Here is an 11,333-nt window from a genome sequence, read left to right as displayed (position 1 = left end):
GCTGATGCTTTAGAAATTAAACAAGAACATCTTCTAGACGTGATTGTGCATATTTTCTATTAAAATTTAATTAAATTTAAGCATAATAATTTTTTCTGGAAATCCAGGCGGGAGGGGGGGGGGGTCTTTGGTCTTGGGAATCCAGACAGGAGGGGGGGTCTTGTGCTTCAGGAAATCCAGGTGAGAGGGGGGCTAAAAAACGACCCCATCCGTCGGGGGTGTGTGGATTTTCTCTGGAATAACCCATTCGTGTTCCAATGCACATATTTATGTTTCTAATAGATAAGTATGCTTCTGATTTGTTTTACAGTTGATGAAGTACATGGAGGCCTTGCCACCCCAAGTCAAGCCTAAAGTTGGCAGTGATGGTGCAAAATATCGCCGCAAGCAAATGATGTACCAGCTGCCTATTCATGACCACGATGAAAATTATTGTGACAGTTTGACTGAACCAGAGAAAGCCAGCATGAGGCAGTTCTGTGAAGACAGAAATCAGAATGCCCTTGGCGTGGGTGATGTGCGAGAGAAGACCAACCCTGTCTCTAAGTGGGTAAGTGAATAGATTATTGATTGGAAGATGAATTGTTCAGCAATGACACAAGCATGGGTCAAAGAAAAAATCTGAGTCCCCGACGGAAATCAATCTCATGGCCTCCCAGGTACCAGTTGGGCGCTCTAACCAACTGAGCTGCGAGAGACTCACAGAGAGCTGGGCCATTTACTAGGTTGATATGTGCCACAGAATATTATTTTGCACAATTTAGTTTATGGGGGCAGGAGCCCGGAAGAATAGGAGGCCGGAGGCAGGTAGAGGAGGGGATGGGAAGTGGGATTTCAAAGGTGGTGGGAACAGAGAGATATTGAGAAAAATTGTGCAACATTACATAATATTTTGCAATAGAAATAGTACAAATTAGTTAGTTAAGCTGGTAAGTTAGAGCAGTTTTCAATTCAGTGTCGTAAAACCAAAACCAAAGTAATTACTCTGGCCAATCACAAAGGACACAGACAATCCAGTGAACCAATCAAAACTCGAAGCAAATACATGTAGCTGGCACAAAGCACAGGAAAATGTGCGCGAGCTAGTCACGATTGGTTTTGGTTTTACTTCTGATTGGCTAAGAAAGTGGCGCGAGATTTTTAAGCCAATCGCTAAGCGTAGTAATTCAAAACCAAAGCAAACGCAATTTGCTTTCGACACTCAAGTGAAAACCACTCTAAGCTAGTTAGTTAGTTAGTTAGTTAGTTAATTAGTTAAGTTAGTTAGTTAATGAGTTAGTTTTCATTTAAAGGCTTTAATGATTCTTAGTTTTATTTCCATTTTTACAGCTTAGCTATTTTATTTGTTCGTATTTCCTTTTATCACTGATGTATACTTTCAATGTAAATTTCATTTTTTAATAATATTTTACTGTAAAGCGCCATGAGCCATGGATATGGCACTATATAAATCGTTTTATTATTAGTATTATTTATTACAAAGAGGCGGATGCCACTAAAGAAAGGGGTGGGAACCACAAGTAAAAGTTATGGGAAGCGGGAGGTTCAGATCCCCTGTTCCCCCCCCCCCTCCAACAATCTAGGGTGGATCCATGTCTAGGGATGGGGCACAGAACCCTTCCCCTTTTGGTGCAAGTCATGTACTTTTTCAATGTGGTCCCACCCTGCACCCTTCTGCAGTGGCCTGTTGGCTGGTGGTTTACATGTCTGCTCCAGGTCCGTAGGTCTATAGCTTAAGTTTAGCCATTGTCTTTGTATTCTTGGGCATGGCACTTTCACAATGTTTCATTTCGCAAACACTTTTCGCTCTCAGATGCGTTCTTGCCACATTGTGCTTGAGATTAAAGAAGAACTATTTTGACAAGTGATTTTTGTGAAAGATTTTGTATGCTGGATTGATTTTAGCTGAGATACATTGGACGGAAAATAAATTTGTGGTGGCATTTTATGTTCTGGGTGAAACATGTTAACGGGGTCATCATTGCAAAAAGTCCATTTTCGGATTCTTCGTTTCTTTGGGAGCAAAGTATCCGTGTGATCTGAGATCAATGATCCAATTTTGAATTTTTCCAAAGAAACACACCCTTACCTTCTAAAAGTGGGGATCTTACTAGCTGTAACAGAGTCGGTTGGAATAAAAAAGTATTCATTTTTTTTTTTTACAGTTTTCTGTAACCCTGACATAATTCTCATTCACAGGTGTGTTACCGATGTGGTAATGGAATTAATCTTGGTGAGACAGCCGTGTTTGCATCACGTGCAGGAGAGAACAAGTGCTGGCACCCAGGATGCTTTGTTTGTTCAATTTGTAACAACCTTCTGGTGGATTTGATTTACTTCTACAAGGAAGGAGCTATCTACTGTGGCAGACATTACGCTGAGCTGTACAAACCTCGCTGTGCTGCTTGTGACGAAGTATGTAATGAAAAAAATGCCGAAAATAATTATTCCGGTTTAGCTCGTGGGCCCTTATTTCGGGATGGCGCACTTTTCCCCTTTTTTTAACTTAATCTCTTAAGTGCTTTAAGTACAAACCATGTACAGTCGAAGCTCTCGATACGGACATATCTATAATACAGATAATACAGACACCTTCCTATTACAGACAGTTTTCTTGGTTCCGAAACAGACCAAAATTCATATAAACTCTACCTCTGTAGACTCACTGTAATACGGACATCTCCATAATACGGACACCCTTCCCTGTCCATTTGTTGTCCTTAATAAGCTATTTAAGAGGTTCGACTATTTGTATATTTTAAAAAAAAAATGCTCTAAGGGATTATTTAAATCTTGAATCGTTCTCAACTTCAACTTCAAGCTACATGTAAACTCGGTGCCCTCAACGCTTTAATTGGGAAAATGAGCATATTGCAAGGGCGATTGTTTTTTGTGTTTGTTTTTAAAAAGGATCTTAAAACTTAGAGACGTTTATTTGAGGAGGAGTCGAATCGTTACAGTAAATGAATTCTGTACCTTTTCTGCATGTTTCCTTGTGTAGTCTGGGCTAGTTTCAAATTTAAAACTGGAACAAATGTAAAGAAAAAAGTGTGTGTCAGTCAGTGTGTTCTCTTGAACGAATGGCTATTGCTCGAAACGTCATCTTTTCAAATTCACCACAGCAGTTTAGAACATTGTGCATGCAAAACTTATTGTTTACCTTCGAACTTTTTTTCTGTCTTTGTGATTGACTGTAAACACTACATACATGGTTGCCACGGACATCAGTTTCAAAATTCTTGATAAAAATACACTTTCCCTGACCAAATAAACACACAAAATGTCAGATAGAGCAGTTTTCAATTGAGTGTCGTAAAACCAATACCAAAGTAATTACTTTGGCCAATCACAAAGGACACAGACAATCCAGTGAACCAATCAAAACTCGAAGCAAATACATGTAGCTGGCACCAAGCGCGGGAAAACGTGCGCGAGCGAGACACGAAAGTGGCGCGAGATCTTTAAGCCAATCACTAAGCGTAGTAATTCAAAACCAAAGCAAACGCAATTTACTTTCGACACTCAAGTGAAAACTGCTCTATAGTAGCGGCCTCAAGACTCCGTGTCCAAAAGTACTTAAAGGGACACTGTCACGGGGATTTTAATGCTTTTCGGTAAAAAGTAATAAAATTGGCGAAAAGGTCTTCTTGTACATGAAATGCACCTAGTGCATCAAGATGGAGATAGAAAATAAATTGTTGTTGAAGGAAGACGGGAGTCATTATAATTTTTAGGTGTTTTCCAGTCCACAAGGACAAAACTTGAAAAATCAGCCTGACTTTTTCAAGATGAGATCTAAAGTTCCTGATGGCATCACAATAATATCACTTGTTTATCACTTCAGTACACTTGCGTGGTGATTTTTAACAAAATTGGACCCAATTCGAAGTGTCCATATGTCTTAAGGCTCTTGAGTTTTTGAAGTGAAACTGGTGACAGTGTCCCTTTAAACCTAAAAAATTGTTTTGTTTCGTTTTTGCAGCTGATCTTTAGCCGGGAGTATACTCAAGCCGAGGACCGCAACTGGCATCGTAAGCACTTCTGTTGTTACGAGTGTGATCTGGATCTTGGTGGTCTGCTGTACGTAGCTCGTGATGGTCATCCTCACTGCATGCAGTGCTACAACCGTCTGTACGCCAAAAGGTGCTTCGAATGCCGTGAGATCATCAACGCTGACGCGCAGAGGATCGAATACGAAGGCGAGTTCTGGCACGCGACTGACGCGTGCTTCAAGTGTGGCACGTGCAGGAGATCGTTGATTGGCAAGCAGTTCCTACGCCATCCCAAGAAGAACCAGATTTTCTGTTCTACCGAATGCGCCAAGAATTACTGAGGCTGCAAGATGTACCAAGGCCGGGACTCTAGTTTTAACACCTTGATTTAGTTTTTATTCATGAACGATGTTAGGTTTTAGAAGTCGAGATGTATTATTATGAAAGAGCGATAAAAGGAATCGAGACAGTTTAGAAGTCATACATGTAAGGTTAAAGATCGAGCGCAAGTTATTTTGTAGCTAGAGTTCAATGCTTGAGAAAGAAGGTTTCTGTGTGGGGTCGAAAGCTTCTTATTTGTTATAATATTCGTTTCAATTCCCAATTGTATTCCCTAAGTTAGTGACGTGCATATATGGCGCATCATTATAATAAAGCCTTTGAACCAGCATTTAAAACACCGATAAAAATACAGGTTAATATTATTGTTATGTATTACCATCGCTAGGTATTTGTTGGAAACTTAAATAAACGCAGGGAATTCTCCTTTCACTATCTTTTAGCTAAATGTCCGTTCAAATTTGAGCAGGTTGTAATCCTCGCCATCGTTAGTCGTCCTCACTTCGTAAATAGGTTATATCATTTCTTGAACACTGTTCTACAAAAATAAACCACTTATGTGTACCTCAAAACGTTTCTGACTTAAATATGTGACTATTTAATCGTGGGGTGTCAGGGCTTTCGAAAATAGCCCGAGGGTTTTCCAAGATTTCCAAAAAATTCAGATCAGCAGCTGCCGGTTGCTTACCACATGGCGGAAAGATATCTATGAACATACTACATTTAGCGGTGATACACCCGACCAAGCATGATAAATGTTCATTTTTGGGCCACGCTTTGCTGCAAAATAATATAAGGCCAACAAGCAGCAAAATAATAAGGATCCAGGCTCAAAGATGTTGGGCTTCTTCCACCACACCCTCGGACCCTCAGCCACAAGTCGTTTCAAGTTCTGAAATAATAGCGACCTTCATATTGGACTACGAGTACGACATCGAGTACGACTTTGGAATTTCGACACAATTGTATCCCCCAAACTATAACTCTTCCCTGTTGCTGACTAACACATAAGTAAACGTTAGGGAAAAGATTGGCGTGATAAGTGATTATAGGAGGCACACGAATTTGGTTTGAAAACTCGTACTCGTACTCAATCTTGTACTTGTAGTCCAATCTGAAGGTCGCTAATACTGACGGTTTGCCAACTTGTGCAAACTTGCGACCCTATCTAGTCAGGACGTTTTTGCGTTTGTGTTGACTTGCGTCCAGTTCCTTTGATCCCAAATTCGCACACAAGTCGACGCTAGTTTAATCGCCGTTTGCACAATGGACACTCGGATTTCTAGTTGGCACGTTGGTATTCAGTTGTTGTCTTCAATATGGCCGGGTGTGCGATACTAAACCGTTGGAAATAAACAGCTGTTTAAAAAAAGGTCCTACAGAAGTGGCAATGCCAAATGGGTAGTTCACCATTCTTTTATCAAGGTTCGTGGTGTTTCGTCAATGCTATATCCTAAAAACTATCTTTTCCTCATTACCCTCCTTCGCAGGTGCAGTTGGAGGAACAAGTGCCAGTTGATGGCGACATCACTTCTCCGAGAAGTGACTGAGTCCCCGGTTTTCGTACCCGAAGTTACGAAGCAACATGACGTATTCAAACGCGCGACGGCTTTCGTAGTACTCGCACTAGTTTTTAATTGGATAAAGTAATTCGGAAATTATGCGAGTGCTTCAACGAAGTTTTGCCAAAACTGGCAGATATTCCCCCGACTGGGTGCTTACTGGGGGGGGGGGGGGGGGTCAATCCATACCAGGTTCTTGCTCTTCGTTAGCCTGTGAACAGGTTCTCCGGTCGAGGATGGGGCGAAAAGAAGGCGGGGCGGGAAGAAAAAGGAAGGGGGGGGGAGGGGGTGGGCGAAGAGAAAGGGAAAAGGGGAGGGCGGCAAAAAACCTTTGTCCGCAGGCTCCCCCATTTTTATTCCTCCCCTAGTCCCTTCTCGGCTCGCTTCGCTCGTCGATCAGATTGGGAGCCTGCTCGCAGGCTAGCTCTTCGTGCTCTTTTACGCTTCTCTTGGACAACCCATAGTATGGACAACCTTTGCTCGAACCAGCTGTATATTGAGTTTTTTTCCAACTTTAGGATCTGTTTGACAACCCAATTTCAAGTTGGTGCGCAAGTTCACTTCGGCTTGTGACTGCGTTTGACCATAACACAAATTCAATATTGATCAATAGGAACGCGTTCAACTGACGGATGATGGCAAAAATTGACAACTGATGTAGCTACAGAGGGGGGATTTTTGGTTTTTATTTGCAATAAATGGCAAATGCTCAAATATAAACCTCTCCTCTGTTATTAGTTGAAGACTACTTAGGATGCTCATCAAATGAGTATTCTTCTAGAAAAGGATAGTCCTTCATCTTATTTGTTACCCACTCCTTTTGTTCTTTGGTCCAAACTACTTTGTCTCTTGTCACCGAAGGAGCTCTCAAAATCTTTTTACATTTCTCTACATAATCTTTAGGGCACGTGACCCCCAAATGTTCACATAATCTCTGCAGCGTTTCTTTGGGTCTTAACAGCATTTCATGCGCTGGAATATCGATGACTGCATCTTTGTATTGTAATTTGACGCGTCGGTTAGCGTCTGCCGCTTTAAAGTAGCGCTCAATGGCACGGTCAAGCTCCTCCTTGTTTTCTATCTGTTGGCCAAAACAAAATAGGTAGAGAAGTACGTTAATGTTTTGACCAGCTTATGTTAATAAATGGCATGCAGTGCATGCAGAGGCGATGACGTTTCCCAAGGGGGTCTTAACTAATTTTCAGGAAAATTAACGTATACTAAATAAAAGTAGCTGACAACTTCTGTGTTGAATGATTGTTCAACAAAAAATTGCGTTATCTTGTAGTGTGACATTCGATATACGATATTCAATGCTTCTCGCGAGCGACACGTAAGGTCAAGTACAGTGTTTCCATTGTATTAGCAAATGTAGAGATGTGATCACGTCTGTGCACTGAATTCAATAAAACTCACAAATACATAATTTGTCTCTTTCGTTTATACTTTGTATCTGTCCTTTCTAACTTTCAAGGAGTATTTTGCTTCGTGTTTTTTTTAAGCGATTTCTTGTTAACTCATTCGGTTCTATTGAGTCCTATTGATCGGTCGATCGCAATAGAAAGTGGCATAAGGCTTGACTGACGTCATCGCCTAAAAAGTAAACAAGAGTGCGTCTAGTTCCCAGTTCTCTTCGATTGGATAATGGAGTAATTTTCACATTCTCACATGAATCCTTGATCGCTCCCCAGCATAAGGCATAAGGCGATTTGTCATCGCCTAAAAATTGAAAGGAAAGAGATAGAGTAAAGTTACCATTAGATCTAAGATAATAGGACTAATAGCATTGACATCAAACACTGGAATTTTGGAGCAAAGGCGTTTCGAACAATTTTTTCGAAACGAAAGAAGCAACGAAGTTATTCTTTGTGGTCCTTTGTTCAAAAGTCGTGCTAAATCGCACAAAAATTGAATTTCTATGAGTAACGAGGATAGCTAACGCTTTTACAGTGAGTAGCGTCAACAATGTTCTACTGCATAATAACCACATTGGGTAATTTTATTTCGATTCCAAAAAACGCGTGGTCTGACTGGTTCGGTAGTAGTTTTGCATACGGTTATGAAAACACGCGCCCGCGGTTATGACGATTACTGTTATGTATTTTGTTGACTTAGAAAATTTTGTTTACATTTTTGTCTGCATTTTATAAAAGATATAGAAAAAAGCGGGTTTTGTTTGCGTAGCCTGATGCAAATACGAGAGACAGTTCAGTTTGGGAGAAAAAAAAGGTAACAAACAGCAGGCCGGGTCGAAGGAAGGGGGGCGGGGTGCGATGGGTGCGTCCGCCAACCCACCCACCCACGGGCCACAAAGGTCCGCCTAATTGGGGAGTGAGGACTTAAACAACTTGATTTTTCAAAATTCCCTGGGGAGAATACCCCCGGACCCCCCCCCCCCCCCACCCCCGAGATGTTCACACCTCCAGCGCTCGCACCCATCCATGCAAGATCCTGCCTACGGCCCTGAACAGCTAATACACTAGAGGACCAGTAGAATTACAAGCTTACGAGAACTACTGCACTACTGGACCTGAGGGTACTTATGTAAGTCTTGATAAGTCCCCCACCCTGCTTCTCACATATCTGGCTGTTGCAAATAAGCTTGATGATTTGAAGCCTTACCTTTAGTCCATTGACTCTTACAGCATCACGAGACTCTGTAGCGCGAAGCATCATGGTTGCTATGTTATCAAAGGGGTTCCTGATGACGTGTATTAATTTTATTGGTAGTTGGACGACTTGACGGATTTCTTCTAGAACACCCATTTTGCTTGCTAATGCCAATGCTGTTTCTCCCACTTTTCTGTCACCGATGACCTTGCAGAGAAAATTTATGAATTGGTATACTGCTGCTTAATATCAGATTTGTTAAAAGCACAAATGACTCTTTTAGCCCCTCGTAAAGTTATGTAGTAGTTTCCAACAGATAGCCTGAAACCTTCTTTGAAAGTCTTCTTCTTTATCCTAGCTCTCTTCTGGGAGAATAGGGGCATTTTCTTTTTCTGGTTTCCGTTATCAGTAGTAGCCCTACGACCAACTCCAGATGGAGGGGTTGGTTTGTTTTAGGGGTTTTCCTTCCCCTTGGCAGCTGCCTTCCGGACTAACAGGTGCTACCACCTGGCAAGGGTTTTAGTTTGGAGTTTTCCATCTCCTAGATGGGCCGCCTTCCAAAGCTATTGAGCCCCACCTGCCATTTCACTTCGCCAGCCTAGTTGTGAGCCAGCTACCCTGACGTAATTCAGCCGGGGGGTCGACACCGTTGCCCGAGGTGTGGCCGTTGCAATGCCTGCAACGTCGAGAAGCCATACGTCAGAGCTGGATGTTGCGTGTGAGGCAGTGCAGTATAGCCACCCTAAGGGTGCGACTGCCCCCCCACCCCCCTTGAAAAAGTACTACCACCCACGAACACCCCATACACCCCCTTCTTTGAAAGTAGCGACTTTAGTGTCCTTGATGGCCGTCATCATGAATCCTGAAGTAACAACCCTCACTCCTTTGTATTACATTGTGCATCCTGAGTATAATTTCACCCGTGATTATATAGCGCGCGCATTGAAAACTAATGGCGGCTTTTTCTTTAAGGCTGAAGCTCACTAGAGAGGTATATTTTCTCGTAAATAAGTTCGGTGACCCATCGTTTTTAATCTTTGTTTTAATTTTAGCAATAACGTTCTCTCTGTAAAGTTAATACAAACCAATTCTAAGTGTAGATCAAGAAACAATCGTCAAAACGTGAATTTAGCAAGTAATCGTACTGTTGCTCCTACAAAACGAGTATGGGGACCATACTCGTTTAGGAGCCCCATTTTTATTTGAACATTTAAGTTCCTGTAAGATAAACAACCAATAGGCAATAGGTTTTGTTTCTAAAAATTACGCGTTTTTGCGCATTTTCCGCCTATATAGGACATGGTAAAAGAGTTTAACTCTGGACTTCTGTAGCTGTACAGTACATAGGCGGGGAGCAGGGGGGGGGCTAAAGTCCCCCCAATTCCCCACCCGTTTTGGTTCCGAAAATATCGCGAGCGCAGCGTAAAATTGGTTTTTCAAGATATTCCGTCTCATCAGTGAGTGCAAACATCTTCGAAACGTCCTTGGAAGTCTTCTGGAATCTTCGTTTTATCTTCGGAAAAGTTCGAAAAATGTTCGTATGGTCTTCGAACAACAATCGGAGAATCCTCGGAAATTTTCGGTCCAGAAACTGCTCAGAAAACAAAAAGTTGCTAGAACGGAAAAAAAAAAAGTTGGCCCAAATATGAAAACCTACCGAGTCCGATTTTTGGGTCAATCTCACCCCCCCCCCCCCCGCCCCCACGTTCCAAAACGCTCCGCCACCTCTGCAGTGAGTACACCTGTAGTTCACCTTTATCCTGTTTTGATATCCTCCTTGCCATAGACCTGGAATATGGTAATTGTATTTTGACTTCTTCAAAAGACAGCTGTCACTGCCAGCGCGTTTTAAAAACATTGCATGTTCCAAGGAGTGATGATGAAGGTCGTAAAAGAGACGATATTTCTGCATGTTCTTCTGTTTAAGTTCTGGTGTCTGGTACTGTTCCCATTTCTCCGTCACCAGGCATCCGGACGTGATGATAATCTCCGGATGAGCGTCCAACATGGCTGCCACTAGACTGTGACAACTGCGACGGTATCCAGTAAACATCACAAACGTCTCTACTCCATCGTACAATCTGAACAGTTTCTCTGCAGGCGAGAGAAAAGGCGTTTCCTCTGATTTAAACAAAATGAAATCAAGTGTTAGTTCTGGGCCAGTTTTAATTATATCAGTCAGCTGTTTCGTTTATCCCACTAGATGGCAGCAAAGAATTACAAACAAGAGAGTGGTTGAAATGACAGAGGTCAATGCCATAAGCTGCGAGGTACGACGAAGAAGGTGGAACTGGTTGGGACACATACTCAGGAGAGAAGGTGCGAATGACTGCTTCACAGCATTGGGATGGACACCAGAAGGTCGAAGAGCGAGAGGGAGGCCAAGGACAACTTGGAGAAGGATTGTGGAGAAGGAAAGAAACAAGACGGGATGGGCAAGCTGGGAAGTAGCCAAAGTGGTGGCACGGAACAGGGAGTGTTGGACAGAGAACGTGACGGCCTTATGCGCGTACTGGCGCGAAAGAGACTTGATGATGATGTTTAACTTAGATGATTACACCTACTTTGACAAGCTCAGATTTAGGACAGATTTTTACTTGCTCGTGCGTACAAAAAATGGCAAGCTTTTTCCCTTGGGGGGAGGGGGTTGAACAGGCAAGAAGACAAGTCAAGGACAAGCATATTAAGCAGCAGAACTTTCTCGTGTCAGTCGTGTGAACAAGGCCCAACAAGTACAACTCGTCGAGAAATTTCCTATGGCGGGGGATGGGTGAGGTGTGCATGACTAGTCACTTGGCGGTTAGGTCCCAAGCGCTCTCAGGAAATTAAG

General features: G+C 42.4%; 2 protein-coding genes across 2 annotated transcripts; one reads left to right on the top strand and one right to left on the bottom strand.

Annotated features, from left to right (window-relative positions):
- Positions 1-295: 295 nt before the first annotated feature.
- LOC144640798 (prickle-like protein 1) lies at positions 296-4,903 on the top strand. Its single transcript, XM_078499870.1, has 3 exons — positions 296-550; positions 2,200-2,415; positions 3,983-4,903. The coding sequence occupies exons 1-3, from the start codon at positions 314-316 to the stop codon at positions 4,331-4,333; spliced, it is 804 nt and encodes a 267-aa protein (XP_078355996.1). The 5' UTR covers positions 296-313; the 3' UTR covers positions 4,334-4,903.
- Positions 4,904-6,555: 1,652 nt separating this feature from the next.
- On the bottom strand, positions 6,556-11,309 carry LOC144640797 (uncharacterized). Its single transcript, XM_078499869.1, has 3 exons — positions 10,257-11,309; positions 8,516-8,710; positions 6,556-6,974 (listed from the first exon to the last, which is right to left on the bottom strand). The coding sequence occupies exons 1-3, from the start codon at positions 10,554-10,556 to the stop codon at positions 6,639-6,641; spliced, it is 831 nt and encodes a 276-aa protein (XP_078355995.1). The 5' UTR covers positions 10,557-11,309; the 3' UTR covers positions 6,556-6,638.
- Positions 11,310-11,333: the final 24 nt, after the last annotated feature.

This window comes from Oculina patagonica, unplaced genomic scaffold, assembly GCF_052425735.1.
Source record: "Oculina patagonica isolate OP01 unplaced genomic scaffold, crgOcupat unplaced487, whole genome shotgun sequence".
Classification (NCBI taxonomy): Eukaryota; Metazoa; Cnidaria; class Anthozoa; order Scleractinia; family Oculinidae; genus Oculina; species Oculina patagonica.
Note: the sequence above shows the minus strand (reverse complement) of the source record. Positions and strands in the feature narration are given on the sequence as shown.